Genomic DNA, 26,174 nt, shown 5'->3' on the forward strand with positions numbered 1-26,174 from the left:
GAACGCAAATATAGTAAGTAGAGAGGTAGCAAATCGAGAACTGATCAAGAAAATATGTTTCTCCATGTAACAAAAAAAGCAGTTCGGAACCACTAAGATTATCTAGAGTCTACCAAAGTATTCGTTCGCACGTTTTTATAATGTTAGAGGTACCGCACATGACAATTTCAAGACCACAAGCATTTAACTTAATTCATTAGATTCATTTGATTTTGCGTATTTTTATATTCCATATTCGTGGGTGTTGTGATTTTCTGTATCGGCAATGAACTGCGCAACTTCTAAATGGCAATCGTATCAGCGACCGCATAGCAAATATCGTAGTTGCGCAATTCATGTAAGAATTGTTGTTGAGGTTTAACCTTGCAAAATAGCGGAATTACAAGTGTAACACACTAAAGTATTTATAAATGAAAAATAAATATTTACAATCATACACACCAACACATGTTAACCCACACACGTGCAATTAGTGTTGTATGTGTGTCGCATAAAGGGGGTGTGACCGCTAGCTATGTGTGTGTGCGAATAGTGGGCACGTTGCGCTGCTGACGTGTTGTAACAGCAATGAGCATTGTTTTTTAAGCTTTCTTTCTCATCCTCCCTCGTCTTGTCTTCACTCTGTACCCAAAAGTCGCATAACCTTAATACCGTCATACTGTTTTTGTTTATGCTACCTTTATGTATTTACTTCACACACTACGTAATTGGTTGTTGTTTTAATGAAACACTTACTCATTCAATGGCGCTTGCCGGCGACAAAAAAAACTAAAAATGAAAATAAAAATGCATTAAGAAATAATCATCAAACTCTAGTTGACACATTTTACTAGCGAACTTAGCAAAATACACTTAACGGTGTGTAGTAAATATTTATTATTGCTGCCGTGACAGGCGCCAAGTAGTTGCTATTGCGCCGTAATATTTTGCATTTTTCATTGCAATTATCTGTGCCGGTTTGCTTTTGTTTTTGTATTGCGCCACTAAACTGCATCGATTAGCATGCATTACTTATCCACACACACGTACATATTTGTTTGTGATTAGACATTAAGATTTGCATGCTTTGGAGCTCAATTAATAAATCAATTTAATTCTAATAGTCACCCTGTATTTAACAGTTTCTTTGCTGTAGCGGTTTTTAGTGTGGGTAGAATGAATAAGAGAGCGGATATGACATTATGTGTTATACACATTAATTATACACAAATATTAATATACGGTGCATTTCCTTTAAATGATAACGGTGTTGCTAGATCGCTTGAGTTTATACCAGAATCCCTTGTTGTGCTAGAACTTATTCCAATTATTGCAAAATAATATGAAAAATGTTGTCATACAAAAATATAAAATAAAATAATAATAAATAATAAATTTTGAAACAAATTAAATTTTACAATATGAATATCTGTTTTGATCATGTTTAAGAGACATTTCCCGAGAGAGTTGCCATCTCTTAAATTTTTTTGTTGACGAAAGTCATTGCGATTAATAAAATTAGTTTGAGAAATTTATGATTACATGGAAATTATTGGCTCAGGTTTGCCAGCTGTTAAAAAATCGTGAGTGAGTTGCCATCTGTTAATATTTTTTTTTTATCAAAAGTCATTGTGTTTTTGGTGTCTCAAATAAAGTTAATTTGAGAAATTTATGATTTCAAAGAAATTTTTTCTTTAGCGTTGCCACCTGATTTAAAACTTAAATAAAACGAACCCTTGTGATTCTGGCAGCAAATGAAACAGTCTGAGATTTTTATAAACCAAAAATATAAGCAAAATGCTAATTTAAGCACAGGTTTGCTATTTACTTAAAAAATTTAAAAAAACCACCTGTGCGATTTTGATGAACAATTTTTAGCGAGAACTCAAAATTTTGTACTACGAAAAATTATAAAACATCCGCACATTGCAAAGCGTTCAAATTTACTAAGTACTTGGTGTATTTATACCAGCAATGCTTATAAAGTGCGCTCGGCCATTTCTCAAGTACAGTTGGTGTACCTTATTGTTCTCAGTATTCAACACGCGCTTACTCAAATATGCATAAATAAATATTAATAGGAAAATGAGACCGCGAAGCGAACTACTCGAAATATCGCCTCGACGCCTAGATAATCATATAAATAATTATATGATCAATTACTACTCACTTTCATAAATCGCTTGAAATTCCATTTTATTCAAATTTTATTCAATTTTCAATATTGATTTGTGTGGCGTATATACGCCACGCGCATTCAATTAAAGCGAGAAAAATATTAAAAAAAAAAAAGAATTAAACTAAACATTTTACTAATTAAGTCAAGGTGTGTGGGTAGCGCTGGGATTTATTAATGACAGTAACAAATCGGAGCGATCAATGGAAAGGTTTATTTCTCTAACGATCTCAAATTGCCGAGTTTGTTACTATAAAGTCGTGACTGCTTGTAAAACGGAAAAACAATTTCTTGGGGTTTTGAACTTACTGAATTATATTTTTCTAGGCATACGTTTTTTGTGATTTAATGAAGTTAAAACATTATGTTCACAAATGTACACCTGAGCGTATGAGTGACATTTATTACTTGTATGTCAAAGTTATATTTATGTCAGTTTTAATATTCTGCGTGGAAAATTAAAAGATTTCACTGATAGGCAGCTGGTTTTGTGTACTTTATTAGCTCTTTTCAATTTGGCAGACTATGTGACAAATCGAACAAAAAATTGGGTATAAATCAAATAAAGAAAGCGTTTTATTAATTTTATTCAGTATGCCAAGAATTTTCTAAAAAACAAAAAAAAAAAAAAAAAAAAAAAAAAAAAAAAAATAAAAAAAAAAAAAAAAAACACATATAAATACATATAAAACATATATAAATCTTTAGCGCAGGGAGCAGAGCAAAATCCAATTCTTGTACGTAAAACTTTTTTATTTGATAAGATATTTTCACGAAATTTAATATGGGTTATGACCCATAACAACGATATAATCTCCCAAAAAATCTTTTAGATCCAACAACTATATCTTTTCCCTACCATACAAGTTAACTATTAAAATACTGTCTTTCTTATATGGAAAACTTTTTTATTTGACTAGATATATTCACGAAATTTTACATGGAGTATTCTCTAAAGAAATGACACAATCTCCGAAGAAATTGTTAAAATCGAATGACTATTGCATATAGCTGCCCTAGAAACTGAAAGATAAAAATCCAGTTTTGTGAAGGAAATTTTTTTATTTGAAAGTTGGAGTTGAAATGCACATATTTGGCACATTACTGTATCACAACAAATTCTACTGTATAAAATAATATCTAAACTTTGATAGTGTCTTATTATCTTTCATTTCTAACTTAATGTCTTTATAACTGTTCCCAAAAGCGATTTTTATTTACAATATTTAGGACATAATTTGACCAATAGCAGTTTGTCGACTAAAAACTCTTATAAATATATAATAATGCGTCAGCATATGAGAAGTTGTAATAAAATTGTGCCAGTGAAAAACTTTACACACAATATTAAAATAAGAAGTTTTTTTATTATCGCACAATTTGGCATTATCCTGACATAATATGTGTCATAAAGCCAAACTTTGGCAGCAAAGCACGTTTACACATTTACGCACGCGACTTTAGCGTACTCACACCCATTCATATGTATGTGTGTACAATGTGCGCCGCCAAACAGCTCGTGTGCTCCACTTGTGGTCATTCACTGCTCACTGCTTTCCCCCAGTTTGCAAGCAAAAGCAGAAATAAAGTTTTTTTTGCCCTTTTTTTCATTCTGTTTTGTTTCAAAATTGACGAAGAGTAGTCAAATGTGCATTAACAAATGTTTGCTTGTTGTTGCTGTTGCATTTGTTGCCCTTTAAACTGTTGAGAGGCTCATAAAAATATTTCAGCCGCACATTAAAATGTGTTTTTGATATTCTTTATAAGCGCGCAGAATGAAGAAAACGAAAACACACACACATGAATTATGCACTTTGCAAAACTATGCATGCGCACACAGGCAGATTGTCCGTCTGCCAGCTGGTCATTTACTACTTTCTGAAAAGTGTTGTCATTTTACGAGCTTCATACGAGTGTATATATGCCAAGTTTATGTGGTTGCGCACTTTGTTGTAGTTGTTTTGTTAATTTTGTTGCTATTGTTGTTGTTTTTGTTGCTTCGGCTGTTCACTGCCCTCACTTAAACTAGCGATTTTGCACTTATGCCACTGGTTATACGCTCCATACATCTTTGTATATTTGATTTTCTTGTTCTTGCTGTTGTTGTTTTTGTGATATTCTTCCATTTATTGTTGGCTTTCATCTTTTAGTGCCGCGTTGTGCGCTCTTTTATGCCAGCCAGATAGTTTATCAATAAAATTTGATATTTTATTTGAGTTCACGGTGAGCCGTCAGATGGCTGACTCCAACACGTATACACGAGTATAATGTCTGCAGGGGTGTGTGTGTGTGTCATATTATGTGTATGTACTTTGTATGCTTATTGGCGTGGCCGCTTCGTCTTAATGACAGACTTATCTCGAGCTATGGCAGACAGCTCTTGTGAACGAGAGAGTCTGCTTGTTGGCCACACACACTTTTGGCGCACAGTGTTGTGCGCAGCCTTACATTCCTTTTGTTATTAAAAAGATATTAATGTTAGTGATAAGCGATTAGGCGCTGAATAATTTTGATTTTAAAGTGTCTTTCGTCTTCCTTAAAATATTTATCCATAAGACTGTATCTATATACACTTATACGGGGACCGGTTCCAAAATTTTCTTCCAGAATTTTTTTTTTTTTTCATATTTTCTCATTTCAGTTGTCGCCAATTTGGCGCTCATTTCGTTCTCATCAAAATTATTCTACATCATGTTGGTCCAGTTCTTTGCCATTAAGCATAGAAAAAGTAAAAGAATGTTATATAATAAAGGCATATAAAAGTTGTACACGTTTCTGTATATCTTTTGTAGCGTTCAGTACACACCTACTTGCGTCTACTAGCCCCTGGCACGTATGCTTTTTTATTGTTGTATAATTCGTAGATTAATTTCGCTAGATTATTTATGAAGACAATTCATTCTTAGTTATGACATCAACTTTGCGCGTATTTCGTGCATAAAAAATTTAATTTTTTTTATATATAAATAAAACTCTTAGCAAAACTCTTTCACAAGCGCTTATGTAAGAGTGGGTTCAACGCATTTGCATATTGACGGAGTTGTTTTATTATTAAATGTTGCTAAAAATGCTGCAATACACATAAATTTATATAATAAAAATAACCATACATATAAATGTAGTTAAATGACCAAATTTGTAATTCAAGGTCAGTAGTTGAACGTGTTTTTTTAGCTTTCGAAAGCGCAAAGCGAGCAGTTTAACTAACTCAACTTGAGCTAGGTCATTGCTACTTTCCTCATTTATGCTTTCCTCTAGTTCTTTCACATAGTTTATAGCTCCACATGTTTCAGCGTTGAGAATGCGGTTTTCAACTCTACAACTTTGGTGAATTCTTTTACAGGCATTCCTTATTGTTTAATGAATTCTATGGCCTTCGACTTTGCGAAATTTCCCTGGAATATGTGCTTACTGCTTTTATAGAAAAAAGAAACCAATTTTCTTGACAACAATTCCAACAAAATCCGCACAACAGCCTTGTCCAACTAGATGATACGTTTTCAGTATGGTGTGTGTCAAATTAATAAGTAAATAGCGTTTATAATATGAGTGCAGATATAAAAATAACAAATAATGGAAGGATTAGGTCGAGTTTGGTTGAAATCGATCGAGTAGGTCAACTAAATGTCGGCGGTGTCACGTTAATCGGAAAATTTTGACAGCGGCTCTAATAGAACCGAATCTTATGATCTCTAGTGTAAATTCTATTTTTCTAAGGCATTTACATATTGATTAAAATTTTTTTTAATTTTTTAGGGAATGTTTATTATCATTCGAAAGAAAATTTTTCGGAATTTATCTTTTGAAGAGTACATCTTTAATATATGAGCCTTTCGATGACTCGTTCGAGCATTTCGACTGGTAACTGACGAAATATACCCGTGATGATTTGCTCCAAGGCGAATATCGCAACGCAATGGTCCGCACAGACTTTAGACTTTATTTCTCCCCACAGTAAAAAGTCTATGGGAGTGATATCTCCCGATCTTGGTGGACAATCGACCGGTCCAAAACGTGAAAGTGTGGGAAGTGACGCCGGCTTATTGATTCCTCTTCGTCTTAAATGCAGAAATTTTGCTTGATTATATATCCATTGAATCAGAAATTAACAAAATTTGCTATGTCGCTTGGTAAGGTCAAGCGGTTTCATTTCTTGCACAAGATGTGTTCTGTATGCTTTCAATTTAAGATCTCGACGGAAAATGCGCTAAGTCGTTCCATATGTCAGTCCAAGTTGTTACGAACGGCGCCGAATCGGCTCAGCACGGTCTCCGTGTTCACTCGCTGCTATACATTTTTTCGTGCGTGCTGGACGTGGTCTATTCGGTAGAATATTATCCAAAAATGAAGTCTGAGGTTAAATCCATGGCTAAAGAAACACCAATTCCATTTCCTACTGGGTCTATTTGCAAATGTTATCAATATTGGATGGGGCTTTACAGCATTGCAAATTCTAAGAAACTCACCACCACCCATCGCTTAGTAGATTTGCCATATATATGCATACATTGGTATACGCTTATATGCACATGTATATGTATGTACATATGCAACGTTTCTTATACGCACATCTCCTCTCTGTCAGCTTATGCGACGGGCATTGAGGGTAGTCAACTGCACAGATTAGTATCGCGCAAATTGTTACAAAACTTTTGCGGAATTCAATCCACACAAAGTACTGAACTTCCTGGTTACTCATGCACAGTTATGTAGCTGGCAATGCAAACACCCACACATACAATATATAAATACATATTATTATATTACTTTTCTTTGGCTGGGATAAAAATGAAAAGCAGATAAAAGCAGCGGTCGGCAGCGAGCAGCAAACAATTCGATTAATCGCGAGAATGCGCGCATATTGGCGTCGCAAAGACGCCTTGGCGCCCCGTAATGAGGGATGTCGTCCTGCCGCTGAGATAACTACGTGAGGACATACGGATATTCCGGGAATTCGTGTGTGTGTGGATGGATGTTGTCAGCAGCGAAAAAGACAATAATGTAAAAACTATTTCAGGAGTAAAACTATTTTTCTATAAAAGTTGTTGAAGAAGTGTTTTAAAAAAATATATTGTTTTTGTTTTTGTGTGTAAAAATTTATCGTTGCAAGTTAGTAGAAAATTATAAAAATAGTTTGTCACAATTTTATTCACACCTGCATCATTAATTTCAATTATGCTGTGACGAAGAGCTGACTTTTTTGAGTATATGATTTATGCTGCAGAAGCTTAAAGACAAGCTGGAAGCTCTCATGTGCCATATCGAAGAATTTGATAAATTAATTTATAAATACTCAATGACAGAGAAAATCATTATTACTTGTCGTAGCTGAAGTTCACATATGTGTAAGTATGTGTATATGACATATGCCGAAGACTTGCCTGTATAGCCTCAGTTGACAATTAATCAACTCTCCCATTATGAGCAACTGTCAAGCGGGAGGCAAAAAGTGTGCCAATAGTACTTATAAAAATCCGTTTGGCTGAACTAAAGACCGAGAATGTCTTAATATGATGTTATTACAAGTTAAATCACAAAATTATACACACCCAATAGGAAAAAGTAGTGCAGTAAAGCATTTAAATTAAAATAATTTTTAAAGATCATGAACACTTTGAAGTCACATTCGGTACAAGCTTATAAGTATTTTTTTTTTACAATGCACTTTTTTGATATTTCGACAGCCATTTTTCGAAAGCTTTTTCTCATATAAAAAATTCAATATCATACACGATTTTTTTCTTGTTACAAACATACACTATTAGCAAAGAAATTCAGAAATTTTTGGGAACAAATATTTCAAACTCGGTCATTAAGACACCATTTCCGGTTACCCCCAAAAAAAAATACACGTTTTAGTTAAAGCCTTAATTTAGAACTTCGAAAAAGGAAAAGAACTGAAAATTGGATTTTTGGCAGACATTTTTACAAAAAAATTAAAATTTCGTCATATTTTGTTTTTCAAATAGCTGTAAACGAAAAAAAAAAACAAAATTCGTTTAAGTCTTGGAGAATTTTTTCGCAAGGAGGACATGAAGATTGGTTCTCGAGAAATCCTTCCAACCGACTTAAAAATACAGTTTCGAGAAAAATAGGCGTTTAAACTTAGGCAAGCTAGCCTCGAATGCACAAGTTCTTAAAGCTGTATCTCCGAAACAATTACTTAGATCTACTTGAAACTTTAAAGCAATATTTTGAAAGTGTTTTAGAATTTAATAAGATAATATAAATTTTCAAAAAGCCGTAAACCTATGTAATCTCTTAAAAAATTTAAAGTATTACCTAAAATCTTATTCCTCTTATCACTACCTAATATATCAACGAATTTCAAGCCGATCGGTTCAGCCGATTAAAGCATATTTCCTCACCGGCTCTGAAACCAGTATTTCGTAAACAAGGCAGTAAAAATTTGAGAGCCAATTACAGTAAATAATTAATTTTTCGAAGCTATATTTGAAACTATTTTTTGAATGAACTTCAAATTTTCTGAAAATGTTTTCAAATATACATACAATCGAGTTTCAATCCCTGCAGAATACCTTTGTACACATATGCAACAATTTTTAGTTTCTGTGTTGTTTCTATAAAAAAGGAGAAAACTTCGAAACGGATCACTCTTTAACTATGAAAAAATTCCCTGAATTAACTTCGAATTATCGGAGAATACTGTTTGGAAATATACAAACAGTCGATTTTTTGAAATTCCCTAGCGTAACATAAACATTAGAGAATTATTACGCTAGTCCAATACCAGTTATATACTAGTTCCCATCTCTGCAGGGTGCCTATACACCCATATACAAAATAAAATTAATATCTATAAATGTATGTGTGGAATGCACATTTTCCGCTAATTCTTCCAAAGCATTTATGAGTATTTATTCGATGACAAGCGCTTATCCACATAATCGTCTGCAAACCAGACAAGTGAATCCATTGCGTTGTCCACCAAGTGCAGACACACACACACATACAAATATGTGCATGAAAGTGTTGCTTGTTTGACCGTCGCTGGTTAGGCGACGACGACGACGACGCAATTTCCATTCAATGCAGACAACTTTTTCAATGGACTTACAAATCCACTTTGATGACTAAAATTATTGTCCATCCCGCTCAACTATTGAATTGAACTTGGCTCAATTTAGACGCTGCCACATTTATGTCACTCTTGCATTACGCCAATTCTTCTGTAAATGTACTACAATGTATAGTTTTTGGGGCAATGCACTTAAAGCCAATAGCATACATTTGCGCGAGCGTCTTTAGCCTTAACACCAAACGAGTTCACATAAGTATACACGCAGCTGTAGTGATATTATTCAACTTGTTCTTCAAGCTTTTTATGTATATATGTACATATGTATGTATGATGATCTCCTTTTGGCATATAATTTTTGCAAGCGCTTAGTCGTCTCCTCTGCAAGCAAATGACCAAGAACCGAGCGCCGGAAGATATTTGCTATACAAACAACAGCAATGGCCACACAATATACAAATGTAAAGGTTATATATATATATATATATATGTGTGTATTAGTCAGACAAGTTTGTGGCAACACAATCAATATGACACTTGCCACATGAATATCCTTTTTTATGTCCTTCGTGCGAGTGCACTTGTTTAGTTTAGCGCGCAGTTTGCTTGCCAATTGTCAGCATTTAATTCAAATTGTGCTCATTTATTGCATTCTGTTATTTCTGGCTTTTCCTTTATTCTCCTTTTTCTGCTGTTTTTTTTTTTTTTTTTTTTTTTTTTTTTYTTTTTTTTTTTTTTTTTTTTTTTTTTTTTGCAATTCTTGTTGAATGTTTATATTTTGTATTTCTTGTGTCAGCTTGTGGTTGTTAAATGGTGTGTGATAAGGAATGCGAGTTTTTCATATCTAGATTTATGTGAAGCGTTATTAAATCACTTTGTGGTTTTTTGGCTCGGCATTTGCATTGATTGTGGCAATTTGGATGTTGAGGAATGGAGAATGCAACAAGTGAATATCATATCTTTGGTGCTTCGGTTAGATTTGGAATCAATGAGTTTATTATTTATACTTACTTTATTGAAATTCCTGTTTTTGGAGTAAAGCCGGATTTAGCGTTATATGAAAAGACGACATGAAAGCTTTCTAGTCACACTTGTGTGGACAATGACCCACGAAACAAATGAAGGGAAGTAGAAATGAGTGAGACGCTGGAACACCTCCTTTGCTTACCTCCGGCTTTATCAAGAACTGGGAGCTCCATAATTCAAGGGACTGGTTGAAATATTCGAATTATAACACATATCAAATCTCTATTAAATTTTTCAAAAAGGCATTGATGTCCCGCACGACGTAAATTTCAACTGATACGAATAATGAACAAAAGTACAGGCGTGACAGCCAGTCAGTGTATCCAAAGCTAAACTGTAAGAAAATATGCCCGATTTTGGCTCCAAAGGGATTAATTTCTTTGAAACTAGTATTCTATTTTTATTTAGTTACTGTTGTAGAGAAGAGCTTCTTACACTTCGATAATGGAATTTTTGTGGATTTTGTGTCCAATCTACCTAAGTGACTAAACTGGCTATTTCATCAATGCTTACCTAAAGCTTTCCTAAAGCATTGATTGGTATTTCCTGCGAGTATGTAATCTTATAATGAGAGTTCTTAAAAATTCTTTAAGAGTTGAAAACAGCTCAATTGAGAAAAAATTTTGATTTTAAACTTGAGACACTTACTTTATTAAGAAAACTATAATTATGTCTTTAAATTTTTAAAGAAATTTTTTTGAAAATATTTTCAAAGCGCTTTGACTTCATACCGGATCACTTGGGCTCGCCAAACCGAACTTTGGCGGCTTCTTCTTTACCCATATGCCGGCGAGTGAGTTTTGGGTGGGAAGAAGGCGTCGAAGGAGAGGATCAGTGAGCTTCTTTATGCATGAGTCAAAGCTTGTGGGGAAGGTTGGTGGTGGGGTTTACTGTTAGGAGCTCTGTATCAACTTCAGCTTCACACGTACTGCCTAGTTTTTTCCAAGCCATGTTGCAGTCATTAAGATAGCAGTAGATTTACTGCTCCGGATGCAACTTCCTTCCACTTAGATAGCAAGCGGCGAAACTAGTCTTAAACTCATTAACAGTGCGTTCAGGCTTGGTCAAAAGCCAAATGCCTGCTCCAGGTCATTACATTAGGTCATTAATACATTACTCACAGGTGTAACGGCAAGTCACATCAAAAATATCAGCAGGAAGTGCTCAAGTTCAACTTCTTGCTTTGTCAGTGTCAGCAAAAGTCTGCTGCTTAACTCGGTAACGTCAATATTTATTGAAAAATTGCTATAAAAGCAGTTTGCGACTTGCGAATAAATAATTTCAACTGAGTTTAATAACCAAAACACTAGCCTCGTATTTATTTATTTATTTTATAGAAAAGTTAAATATATATTTTTGCTGAAGTGACGGATAGAAAAGCGCGCTCGCACGCGCATCCAATTACAAGTTCAATGAATGCGCAGCACAGGTCTCAACTGATTACAGCGATCAAAATGCTTGAGCGCGAATTTTTTTTTGCAAACTTAGCAATAAATTTAATTGAAATGTAATATAGTATAGTGGGGGTATATACTTTACATTTGAATGCTTACATAGCTTTTATTTAGAAAATTTTTCGGGAACTCAATTAAAAAAAAAAAAAAGCGATTAGGAAGTAAGAATAGAGAAAAAGTAATAAAAACAAGAAAAAACGTTAACTTCTGTTTCACCGAAGGTAAATAAACTTCACAGGTGCTTTTCTTTTAGTAACTATGTGTTCAGTGTCAGGGTATAAAAATACTTCAGAAGAAATATGAATTTATATTTATGTTTTCAATTCACACAGGCACAGGTATTTGAAAATGTAATTTCTAACCAAACTTCACACTTTAAATCATTTTCAACAAAAGCACATTCATTCAAGCATTCATTCGCGCCGTTATTAAAGTACTCACCCGCAACTGCTGAGCTTACGCTGACAAAGCATCTGATTTAAAATTTAAGTGTATCTTTATTTCGAATCTAAATGCGTTTTATTTTTGCAACGGGTTTTCTATTGCCATTTCATTCAACCAACAAATAATGTATAAATATAAAGAATGCCACCGCATTTGTTTTATATTCCTGTATTGCTTGTTTTTGTAATTTAGCCGAGGTTAGCGGCACGGTCCGGTCCGCCAGTTGTCCATTGCTGAGAAATATTGCAGCTGTTCACTTGGCGGTTTGCATGATGTTTTCAATGAGATTAGATAGAAATACACACGAGAATATGCTTGTGTGTTACTGTGGCTACCTTGTCGTGAAAATGCATACATACATTTATTTTAGAAATATTTCAAATATATATGAGTGCCTGCAAAATTCCATTTTCAACTTGAGTTCGTGTTTTTCTAGGCAGCATATAATTATTTTAAATTTTTTTATTTTTGTTATGTTTTTTTTTTTGTTTTTTGCAAACCAGTTTATAGTTTATTGATTTTCCTGCAAGTTATGTTCTAAAATTAGACTTTTGAAGGTGTTTGACCACTAAATATTTAAATTGCGTTTTGCTTGTAGCACGCTTGTGTTCTATAGCAGGCTACAGTGCAAGGCTTCAAAGTGGCAATAACTGTAATTAGTGACCTGACACTACAAAACAATTATTGTTTACATTGGCATTGGCTGAATTTCATTAGTTTTAGAAAATTAGGTTAAAAATTAATTGAATAAAACTCAATATTAATGAGTAAATGAGTAATATTAAATTCAATATTATTTAAAATTATCTGCATCCTTATTTACTGATCGGAAACGCAAAATTTTCGATACATATCTGATCAAAAATTTCTTCTCTTCTCTCCTTTAAATAGTTTACGTTTGAAATTAACTTAAATTACTTTCCGAAAACTTCGTGACCCGATTTTTTTTTAAATTAAATCATGAAAATATCTTAAAGGCTGTAGGAGGCTAAATGAACCCAGGAGACTAAAACTATGCTAAATTTAACTTTTTAATTTACAATAACAAAATATACCTGAAAAATTTTTTATACTTATATAATAAACTTAACGTATTATTTCGAAAACTTTGTGATCCTATTTTTATGCAAAATAACGTATAAGGCTAGTAGAAACTAAATGCGCACAGCAGCCTAAAACTATGCTAAACATAATTTTTTGATTCAGAGTAACAAAAGTTGGCTAAAAAGTACTATCTGGTTTGTAATTAACAGAAATGTGCATGTAGTGTTACATCTGGGCGCTGAATAGCCTAAAAGTATGCTCCAAGTATGCTAATGGAATTCTTATCTGCTGGGCGTAAACAAATATGTCTAAATTTTGGCAAATTAATATAATGTAGTGCACATATATTGTAGACGTATACCGAAGGACGAAAAGTATAGTACATAAATAAAATTGGACACATATTGCCTACATTTAGGCTTTTATAAATTAAACTAGGCTGAAAAAGCCAATTTTTTGCATTTACACATAAAACAAGTTAAGAAGGACCGCATGATTTATATGTTAATATTTAAAAGCCTAAATTTAGATGCTTCTTCTTCTTTATTTTTCTTTAGACCGTTTAGGCGACTAAAGCCGAACTTAAAAGGCCTTCTCAATAAATATGTGTAAAATATTGCTCATATTGCGTATATTCTGATTCTTCTGCACTTATATACTAAAATAGTAAACTTGTGCTAAACAATTTTTTTTTTTATAAAGTTGTACACATTTTGGCGTTCACAACTAAAACTAAGCACATTTTCAATACAATAGGTAAATCGTTAACCAAACAATCTAAAGGTTGACATTACTATACATAAATGTCTTAAAATTCTAAAATTAAATAGAAAACTCTTCATATTAATTTAACTTATAATTTATTTTTAGCATTGCTATATAACTGAAATTCGCTTCTTAAAAAATTGTTCAAAAGAATTCAAAAGCTTATCGCCCTTGCTATCATTTCACTGATAACTCTCGCGCTTTTAACGCATTAATTGAGACATGTGAACTATAAACGAATAAAATGTTTATTAAAATATTATACGAGTACCTCCTAGTGCCGCATAATTGACCTCAATAGCAGAGTAGTTAACTTTTGCATATCATTATTAATACAAACATACATACATGCATGTACTATATGTATGTAGTCGCCCTGCCGCTCATGCTACAACATCGCTTTGCGAAGCTTTCGCGTGGCGCTTACCTATCAACGCTGTGTCGCTCACAGCAACAACAGATACAGACGTGTCGTAATACGCAGAGCCTACTGCCGACTGACTGACTGGCTTATCAGACAACGCGCACACACATGCACGCACACTAAAAATAGTACACAGCACATACTAACAAATGTTGCTCTACACACACACACACACACACACACGCATATGTGTGTTAAGCAACATTGTAGAAGCGCTGATTGCCCGTCTGTTTGGTTGACTGCTGTGTGAATGGCCTCTGCTTGAACTTAATCGAAATGCGATAATTATTATTATGTGCCATTAAACTGTTTTTAGATAAGTTGAGGGAAATTTTTCGGGTTTAGTATAGTGCTTATTTTTTGTTGTAGCCATTTATTTTCTGCGTCGATTACAGTTTTGTTTAGTATTTATTTACGGAGCAACGTGTTTTTTTGTAGTTTTTATTATTTCACACAGTTTTCTTAATTTATTGTACAAATCATAGTTTTTTTATTTTTGTATTTATTTTTTATTATTTAACTTTAATATTAGTTAGTAAATTTGTATTTTTTCATATTCATTTCATGCTTTTTATCAGCTGTTGAGCGCTAATTATCTCCTTCGCTCTATTTTTAGTCGACTATATGTGTGCGTGTGCTTGTGCTTTGTGCTTCTTTTTGAGAAAATATGTCATGTGTTGCTGGGCTATATCCGATAATCATATCTACGGAATATGCTATATATAGATGTATTTACTGACATATGTACTATATATAAAGCATAATGTCTACTCGTGGTTCGTGAGTTTGTGTTGGTTGCACGTGTACATTACCGACATGGTGACACAAATATTTACGCGCACACGCTTTTTTTTGGGTGGGGGGGTTAGTGCGAAACTTCTAGAAATATGTCATTAATAGGGATTTTCTAAAACTTATTTATACAACTAAATTTGCTAAGCAGCTTTCTATTATTATCGGCAGAGTCATTATATGATTTCAAGATTTCAACGTGATCATATGCTTATATATGGTATGTCAGTTGTGATAAAAAAAGTACCAGAAAATTGTAAATAAAATAAAAAATATTTTGTTATTCATCAATATTTACTTTGTCGTCTTCAAAGTAATCCCCACCAGATTTAATACACTTATGACAAAGATCTTTCTAGTCCTCGAAATACTTTTCACAAGCACTTTTTGGGAAAACTACCGAAAACAGGTTCCACACAGATGCAATTTTAGTTTAGGGAACAAGAAAAAATCACACGGTGTTAAATCTGGTGAATACGAGCGTTTCTGGCATGAAATTCAGTCACAATCGTGGCTCGATGTAATGGTGAATTGTCATCGTGTAAAATCCATGAATAGTTTTTCACAATTCCGGCCGCTTTAAACGGATGTTCAAACGCAAATGCCTCAATACGGCCAAATAGAACTCTTTACTGACTGTCTGTCCCTCCGGAACCAATTCATGAAGCAGCAAACCACGAATATCGAAAAAATCAATGACCATCGCTTTCTTTTACATCTCGTTTTTTACCCTCGATTCCGATTATTGTTGACTTTTTGCATGTCAAATTCATAAACCCATGCCTCGTTAAAATTTATAATGCTCTCCCTAAATGTGGTTTATAGTTGACACGATTAAGCATGTCCAAAGAGTTCTGTTTACCGTACTCATTTTGAAAAAAATCAGCTTTATTGGTATGGATCGAGCAAGATCGCGCTCATATTTCGATAGTGGGCGGAAAACCTTTAAAATAAAAACCACTCATATCGAAAAAATTAGAGTTGTGTTTATAAAATGGTTATATATTAATTATATCTGACAGAGGATGCTGAAACAATTATGCTAAAGCAAAATCTTTCTTTCAAATTTTTTATACTCAGACGCAATCAATTTCTAAATTTCATTGCCTTTGCTTTATTGAATTGAAAAATTCGAACTATTTACGACACTAAAATTCAACACCTCACACTTTTTGCTATATTTATGTGTATCTGCTAAACTACATAGTATAATATATGACGCGTAGCATAAATCTCCTTCTTTTATCGACTCCGCACACCTAATGACTTCTTATCACAAAGGAGATCGGAACAATGTGAGAAAGCAGCAAGTGCGGAAAAAAGATACAGCAGCTAGGAAGCTAAGGCTTTTCTATGGTAACTGCGTTGAAAGCGATTTTTTTTTTAGGAAAATTAATACAACATTTTTTTTTTTACAGGAAAATTAGGGCGTAGCAAAGATTTACACTTCGCCCTCTGCGTTGCTAAAGCAATGCTGTTTATTATATACTTATGTATAAGATATACTATATATAGTGCCATATGAATTAAATTTTAAATTAAAATTTTGAAGGGGTTTTCTGAGAAAACTGTTAAATTTACTCTCTTAGTATTAGTCAGAATATTTACTTGGAAAATACAGCTGATCTCTGGGAGCTTCTCTCACAAAGAACGACGTGCGGTGACCACTATATCTCTGACCTGAAAGCTTTGAAATAACAAAAAAAACAAAAAATTAAAATAAAAAAAAATAAAAAAAACACATATTTCATTAAAGTAATGTTTAATTTGTAATTAATAGAAATAATAAGCAAAATAAAATTATTTGAAAAAACAATGGTTTCTCAAGCAAAAAAATTGATTTTTTACAAAATTTCAGACATAAATATTAAAAAAAAAAAAATTCATTGTTTGAGAAGAAAGGTGGAAAAAAGATTTTCTTTTAGCATATTCATGTATGTAATCCAAACTTCTTCAAAGTCCTTTACACAAATTTCCAAGAATAACAAAGCTAATAAGTCTCTCAAATTTGCCACTCACAATTTTGAAAGTCCAAATTTACTTTCGATTATTTTGTGCTAATGCTAGGTATTTTATTTTCATGAAGCGATAAGCACATCCAAGTGTCTTCAGCTGGTCATCGCGCTAATAGGCTCAATTTATTCAACCGATGTGCCGGATAAAACAAAACAGTAATATGTAAGCGCATACAAATTGGCCGCTAATTCCAGTCAAAGCACTTTAAAGTAATACGAAAATTGGAAGAATTAAATTTAGATAATGATGAACGATGGCAGGTGCATGACGGTGAATTTAAATAATAAAAATTGTATGAAATGTTAAAAATTTATACCATATAATAGCAAAAATTGCATAGAATGCCAAAAATGAATATTATCAAATGCCTGCCACTTTAAGTTGCACAGATGTTAACTGACTACTTTCACTTTTCCTTCTTAGCTATTTTCGCTTGGCATAATTTCGAGCTAATAATGTCACGCGCATTAAATATTAATATGACAGTTGGTTACCAGGCGCACGTTGTCCTCGCCACACCACACTCTCTTAATATGCGATATCTTTCTTAAGAAATATATATATGTAGTATTAGTAACTTATTGTAGTTGGGTATGGCCAACGGGCTTTTTGATTATACTAAATATAGTGGAAATCCATGTGCGTGTATACAGCTTAGCTCTTAGAGGTCGCTAGTGACCCGCTCTCCTTTCTATTTTCCATTCGTGTAGTAAGTAATCCATATAAATATATTTTATGCAGATTTAAATAGGTCCATAAAGTCATTTCAATAAATTAGCGAAATTCAGAACAGCAAAGCAAACAAATTAAGTTAATGGCATTAAAAGGCAGCGCCAAGACATCGCCCATGGAAAAGGGGAAAATCTATCGCAAACAATTTTTGGGGAAGGCCGAGAAGCTGGCAGTAGCATTGTTGCTAGGATTGGTGGCGTCTCTGATTTTAGCAAGGGTGATGTCTGTATATGTGAGTGTAATATATATAAAATTGTGCAGATTCCGCTATAAATACGTTTCTGTACACTATTTATAAAGAAAGTTCTGATTTCGACTTTATCGTGCTGCTGCTGCAAGCCGACGCCGATGAGTTTTGCGGTTTACAGCTGACTCACAGCTTAAGCGTGAACTCATAGAGGCTTATTCATGCAGATTTTACCAAAATATACTTTTTGGAATATTTATTTAAATGTGTGTATATATAGACATATATGTATTATACTTGCAATTGAGATATCACAAACTTCATTCAGGCCTTTGCAGCGCCTTTCTCCAACTACAAATATGTGACTGTAACTGAGGCTAAACAACAGTTACAGCGTCGCTTAAAGATTTATAAAAAAAAAATACTCTACGCTTTGAGATTTCCGCTTTATTCAGCTGACACATGCACACACATATACAAAAAAAAAATACACGCATGAGTTTGAGCGTAATTCACTGGCTTTCCGGTTTCCTGTATCATTGCTGTAATTGTTGCAGGAGTTGCTTGGAAAACATTTACTGGCAGCTTTTCCTGCCACAAGCTGCCGAAAGACGTATGCTTAAACTCTTATTCACACAAGCAACTCGGCAAATTTTGCTTTACTACACAATAGTTTGCGCAAATATTTGTTTGTATAGATATTTGTTAGTGCAAATATTTCTTGTTGTATATGTTTTTATATATGTATTATCATCCTAGACGGCAGTTCTTATTCTGTCAACCGACTTTCTTGCAAAGCCTGAGCATATCAAATTCGCATATTTTACAAACACACACATATTATACAATACAAAACTTGCCACATATCTATTTGCATGTAATTTTTTACTACAAATCACTCAAGCACACAATGAAATATGTGCATGTGTAAGATTGTACGCCCACCACAGCAACCAAATCTAAGATTTTTTGGGTTTTTTTTTTGTTTTGTGCGTTCGCTTAACTACCGGTCGCTTGACATTGATAGGCACATGTATGCATACATGCGGGTATATCGTCGAGTGGCAATGAAGCGTGTGGCGTATAACGTCTACATTGCCTAGTAACCTAGTATACGCATAAGCATGTCAATTATATTTATTACTCTACAAATTCTCAGTTATTTACATTGCACACATGTCCACATGCCCACATAAATATGCCACTACACCCTGGATGTATCTATGTCTGCAATGTGTGTGTGTGTTTTGTGCACATTTTTCCGTCGGCTAATTTGTTTGTTCAGCGCGATTGCGAACGCGTAAAGGCCAATAATTTGTTTGAGCGCATGTAACTAGACCGCATTCAAATGCTTGGCAACAATGCGTGTGCGAGGGCGTATGAGCAACTAATAGACGAGGCGGTAATTTGTGCGAGCCACACAGCGTACTCATACACATACGTACGGTGATTGTAGACAGCTGTTACATACATATATGTAAATTTGTATGCTTATGTGCACGCATATATTAAAACTCTTTTAGGCCGATTGCGCTTCAAGGGCGCTTAAAAAATGCGTTGAATTATTTCAGCGCCGTATGCTGTACAACAACAAATTTGATTTGGTCTTGGGTAATTTCCTAGAATATTGCGCGTATTTGTGGCCTATTAATGCTGCTTCATTATGGCCGTACGCAACGCCAATGCCCTCACGCTTAACCAGAAATGTTTGCAGCAATCCACTCATGTATGCGGAAAGTATTTTGCATACAAGCGTTTGTATGTTTGTAGTTGCTTACTCGTGTGCACATTTAATAAGACATATGTAAGCGCTTATCCGTAGCGCACGTTTGGCTTACGGCGATCTGCGTGTGTTGATTGTTTGGCAAATTGTGATGTCATCATAAGTTTTGATAGATGTGGGTGACGGCATATAAGCATATTTAAGCATACATATTTACATTTAAATAGCATAGAAAGAAATGAGTGCTCAATTGCTTGCTTATTAATAAATTTGGCACAACATATTTTTGTTTAATTAGAACGAAGTTAAATAATTTGTTAAATACCCGTGCTTTTGGGTATATGTTAATAAATTTATGTGTAAATGGAGATCAGAACACCTAAGCAGGAATAAATAGACACCACAGGTATACAATTATAATAAAAAGTCTTACTCTCTTTTATAAATTTAATCGAATGTTCTCATATGTATTGCAAATTGTTTCATAATAGTTTTATGTTATTAAGCATTTCTAGTTAACAATAATAAAATTAAGTTTTATCGAAAAATTTTACAAGCAAAAATATACCTCGGTTGAACTGTAACTGTAAATCCGTTCATCAGTACAAGCGATTTCATTCATGAACTTGATCTCGATCATTCAGTTTGTATGACAGCTATGTGCTATAGTGATCCGATCTGCATTATTTCTTCAGAGACTTCCTTATTGCCTTAGATAATATGCCATACCGAATTTTGTGAAGATATTTTGTCAAATGAAAAAGTTTTTCATACAAGCAATTGATTCGGATCGTTCGGTTTGTAAGGCAGCTATATGCTATAGTGAACCGATCTGCACAATTTCTTCGGAGACTTCATTACTATCATGGATAATACGCTATATTGAATTTCGTAAAGATATCTTGTCAAATAAAAAAGTTTTCCTTACAAACAATTGATTCCGTTCATTCAGTTTGTAGGACAGCTATATTTTTGGTAAGAAAAGGACATGTGCGAAATTGCAGCATAATATTTCAAATCCGGGTTTCAGACAGACAGATGGGAATGGCTAAATCGACGCAATTTAATATCATCATATATTATAGGTGTCATTAATTTTATGAAGAAATTGGTTGTAAGTAAGCGATATAATGTCACCTGAAATGTAAAATAATAGAGTACCACTTTTCATAAGTTTGCAGGCGAAGGAAAACGTTATAAGAGAAAGTGGTTTCTTTAATTTGTATTTAAACAGCACTTAAGTTTTGGTTATAAATTGTTATAAATTTGTTATATTTGTCCACCTGAGGTTAAAATTTTATGTTATATATATGCAATATGATGTAAAGAATCGTAAGCAATAAACAACTCAACTTCGATCAACGCGATTATTTTCTGTCTAAGCAAACCTTATAGCTTGGATGTCAAACTTTTGAACTCTGAGCAAGAAATAGTCTGACTACAGCTATCGTGGATTCGCAGAGCATAAGAGAGCAGCTAATTGCGCATTTTACACATAAAAGAGCTGTTCAAATAGACTGTCTGTCACTGAAAAAGAACTGTCGAAAATTATATAATATATTTGTTTTCACTGAGTTGTTTTTTACAAACAATTTCAGTTTGATTTGAGTCTTTATTTAAACAGTTAAGGAAATAAAACACATTTGGTTTAGCGCTTGCGTATGCTAAATTTTAATTTTTTTATAACAACAAACCTAGTATGTCACTGTAAGAGTCTTACCTCACTTCCGTCACTCACAATAGGAAAACTAGTGTAAAATTAGTAAAACAAAGGCGCGATGCCTTGATGAAAAGTAAAAATACTGATAAATAGTACTAACAACTATTTGTCAGTACCAAGGCAATATAAACAAGTAAGGAAGGGTTAAGTTCGGGTGTCACCGAACATTTTATACTCTCGCATGATAAAGTGATAGTCGAGATTTCAACGTGGTTGTGAACCGATTTCACCCATATTTGGTACATGTCATCACGGTGTTAAGAAAATATTATATACCGAATTTCATCGAAATCGGTTGAGTACTTCCTGAGATATGGTTTTTGGTCCATAAGCGGGCGACGCCACGCCCATTTTCAATTTAAAAAAAACCTGGATGCAGCTTCCTTCTGACATTTCTTCCGTAAAATTTAGTGATTCTGACGTTTTATGTTAGTCGGTTAACGCACTTTTAGTGATTTTCAACATAACCTTTGTATGGGAGGTGGGCGTGGTTATAATCCGACTTCTTCCATTTTTGAACTGTATATGGAAATGCCTAAAAAAAATGACTCTATACAGTTTGGTTGACATAGCTATAGTAGTTTTCGATCTTTATTTACGGCTTAGTTATGACATTTTATAGATTTTCGGTTTCGCCATTTTGTGGGCGTGGCAGTGGGTCGATTTTGCCCATCTTCGAACTTTACCTTCTTATGGAGCCAAGAAATACGTGTACCACGTTTCATCATAATATCTCAATTTTTACTCAAGTTACAGCTTGCACGGGCGGACGGACAGATGGACGGACGGACAGACAGACATCCGGATTTCAACTCTACTCGTCACCCTGATCACTTTGGTATATATAACCCCTGTCTCTTATACACATCTAGATGTGTATAAGAGACAGGGTATATATAACCCTATATCTGACTCTTTTAGTTTTAGGACTTACAAACAACCGTTATGTGAACAAAACTATAATACTCTCTTTAGCAACTTTGTTGCGAGAATATAAATATCTATTGAAGCCTTTGAAGTTCAATTAAAAGCTTTGGATCTGTGAAAACATTCTTTACTAAAACTCAACTTCCAAAAAAAAAAAAAAACAAAAAAACAACATTTCATACTCAACGTACAAGGACTAAAGCTGGTGTAATAGCTTCAGGTGTAAAAGACTTGTCGGTTATGTGGTCTAGGGCAAGTTTTACCAGATTTTATTCATTTTAAGAACAGATAGGTACTTATATTTAAAAAAAAAACACGCTCTCTCAATTTAACTAAGTTAATTAACATATTAGCCGATACATGCGACATACAGTCCACAGTCCATACAAAAAAAAAGAAAAATTCAACCGAAATTTTGGTCGGTTTTGGATTGCCATAATTCCTTTTATGACTAACCATCATCAGATTTGAATTTGTGATCGGATGGTATACTTTCTGTTAATGACTCAAGCAAATTAGAAAAAAGAAAAGCCCTTTTCGCTCAAAGATCTTAGTAACATCAGCTACTTCATTACAAACTGACCTTCCCTATCACTCACAACATCTTTTCAACTTGATGCTTAAAGCTGTAACACGAAGCAAATCCATTACATCACCCACGTTTCAATTTCTTTAAGCTTCGCCAAAGTCACAAGTCGAAAATTGCCCCACAAACTCACAAACAACCGCAACTATCGGCGCTTATATATGTATGTGTATATGTGAGATTGGCACTTAAGCGTTTAAATAAATATGATTATATTAAGTGAAAAGGATATAACCGCAAAAAATGTGTGTGTGAACATTTTTTGGAAAACCAAAGTAAACTAAAACCCACAGGCCAAACCATTAGCACAACCCCATGACGACCTGAGCAACAACCAAAAATTGAGCACGACAACCGTAACAAAGAAAAAGCAGGGGCAAAGTGGAGTACAATAGCAAAGAGTGTAGTAAAGGGGGCAGTAAAGGGTGTAGTTGGCATGAAGGGGTGTGCAAACGTGCAAAAAGGATGCCGACGCCACTATTGGCAGTGACGCCAAGAAAAAGTTTAGCAAAAAGTAAAATTAAGTTATACTTACTTTTTTAGAGTGACGCATGTACACATAAACGTATATAAATATATATGTATGTATGTATACATGCATACATACCTACACAAACTTAATGTCATATACGCCCACGCAGTCTGCGGCATGATGCGTCGCCGCGTCACACCGCATTTAGTGGGAAGGAAGGGGTCTTGCGCGCGGGGTCTATATATGTAAGTGCCTGTGTGTATATGTAGTGAAGGAGTGATGCTGGAACGGTGACGGCAATGGCGGCGCATCCTCCGTAACACGGTGATAAAAGGCGCCAGGCCGTCGCTCAATGCCGTGTTTGCTGGCGCGTCATCAACGAGTTTGCTAGTTTGGTTTGTTTTACTGCCGTTTTAGAATTTTTTCTGCTCACCGTTTGCTGACATCAATTTTTTCAATCGCTTTTCTACTACCTTTTCTTTACACGTTTCTCCTGTTTGTTGGCGTTGGCATTCTTGCTTTTTTTCTGCGTGATTTGCTTAGTTGCCTTGTCGGCGGAAATACAAACGCACATGTAAGTCGTTTTGCATGACTGGCAAAATATCTGTGCACGCGTGTGTGAGTGTCTATCTGTGGTTGTGCGACATATTCATTGCGCAGGTGAAATGGTGTTGGTGTGACGCCGTATTCATAACACAAAACACATACTCAGGCGACGTATGGCGCATATGCTCGATATAAGTCTGTTGTGAGTCCCTCGCACCTTGTGTATTTAGATGATGGCGCTTTTTACATGCTCAATTTGTAAATATGTGCTCAATAACTGATCTCGGTTACGCGCCGAACACCAGCGCCACACCTCGTCTCCTACTTGCTTTGTTGCTGTCACCCCACATTCAACGCGCGCTGACAGGTCCTTGCCGCACAGTATTTATGGTTTATGTCATAAAATATGAATTGACAGTTCAATTCTTCCAATGCGAACAGCGACAAAAAGCAAAGTAGAGAAGAAGCAGAGACAATGGCTTTGAATGGCACTGCGTGCGCTTCGACAGTCCAATTAGCGCAGCAGAAGCGTGGCGTTCCTTGGGGTTTCTCGCAAGAAAAGCGATAAAAATGTCGGCAGACTATCGAAATGTCTTCGTCGCATGGTGGGCAGAGCGGCTGATTCGGGTAGTTGAATAGAAATCGCTGAATGGCAGACAATGACTGGAATGTTGTCGCAGCACAGCGCTTTCAATTGCTTACAAATTGTTACATCAGCGATGATATATGAAAATGAGTACAACTAACCGTAGCGGGTGGCGGGCAAACCAAAGTTTCGCCAAATGTTTTGAATGAGCCGACGCAAAGAGAGAAAGAGGGAGTTGCCAACTCAGCATGCGGGAGCTACAATTGTGCTTTTTTCAACTGATTTTTTGCGCAATAATTGCGCGACAATAGAAAATTTTTATAACTGTTCCTTTGACTTAAATCGTGGCAGGTTCAAAAATGCCAGAGCTTACTTTAATACAATGCTTTCAACTCTTCGCTGTAATATTGCAAACCATAATGAACTGAAAAAATATATTTAAATAGTTCTTCTCTAAATAAATTAGTAAATAAGCTTTTTTCCTGCTTTTTGCTCATTTCAGAACTCCATACGTCACAATCTCTCGCTGCACAATCGTTTTATGCGCGTACAAAACGAAGGCACTGGCAAATCCTCGTGGTGGATGTTGAATCCTGATGCCAAACCCGGCAAATCAGTGCGTCGACGTGCTGCCTCCATGGAGACGTCACGCTACGAAAAACGTCGGGGGCGCGCCAAGAAGCGTGTGGAGGCTTTACGTCAGGCGGGCATAACGGGTCTCAACGATGCTACACCGTCGCCTAGCAGTAGTGTTAGCGAAGGTTTAGATCACTTTTCGGAAAGTCCTTTGCACAGGTAACTATTAACTTGGAAATATTTTTTGGCGTTTTACTTAATTTATAAAGAAAAATATATATACCATAGTACGAAAATTCAAGCATTTGTATGTCTATAGCTGCCAAAGAAGTATTAGCATTCATAAGCGCTTCGTTGCTTTCTAGAATAGCTTTAGATACATTTCTTATTTAGATACTTTATAGCATTTATGATAAATGCATATTTTATAGCTTTTTCTTTGTATGCTAACAGTATGGCTTCTGACTTTTAATCCATCTTTCTAAAAACTTTTCATTTCATCATAAACTCTACCAAATTTTAGCATGTTTTATCAAGTAGTTTTATCTTGATCACAAGCAGCACCATTTAAATAGTTTATTAACTAAAAATATTTTTGATTAAGGAAGCACTTTTCAATTTAATTTACGATGTTTTAAAAACATATTTTATAATTTCTTAATATTATTACATAACTATAATAATAAAAAAAAGTTAGTTCAATATTATTATATAGTTTTTCGTGCGTTGGACTTCAAATAATTAATTTTAATTCATTATTTATACATACCCCTGAAGTACAGTCTATCGCGAGAGTATAGTCTTTGAAATTTTTTAGCGGTCATCCTCTTGAGCTCTGAGAACGGCGACTACAAGCCATCCGGGGCTCAGATTAAGAAAATTCGTTGAGCGAATTTTGAGTGCGATTTTGCAATACCATTTTGACTTTTACACGCTGACTCGATCGTTTATGCGTACACT

At 34.5% G+C, this 26,174-nt stretch overlaps 1 protein-coding gene across 4 annotated transcripts in view; it reads left to right on the top strand.

Annotated features, from left to right (window-relative positions):
• The window catches only part of LOC108970465 (forkhead box protein O), an 85,094-nt gene that overhangs the window by 32,053 nt on the left and 26,867 nt on the right, over nucleotides 1-26,174 (top strand). For all 4 annotated transcript variants that reach the window (XM_018935867.1, XM_018935868.1, XM_018935869.1 and 1 more), the window contains one exon: nucleotides 25,141-25,433. In XM_018935867.1, the coding sequence (XP_018791412.1) occupies nucleotides 25,141-25,433 (293 nt within the window). The remainder of the gene's footprint in view (nucleotides 1-25,140; nucleotides 25,434-26,174) is intronic.

Source organism: Bactrocera latifrons, unplaced genomic scaffold, assembly GCF_001853355.1.
Source record: "Bactrocera latifrons isolate USDA-ARS-PBARC rearing strain unplaced genomic scaffold, ASM185335v1 scaffold_3, whole genome shotgun sequence".
NCBI lineage: Eukaryota > Metazoa > Arthropoda > Insecta > Diptera > Tephritidae > Bactrocera > Bactrocera latifrons.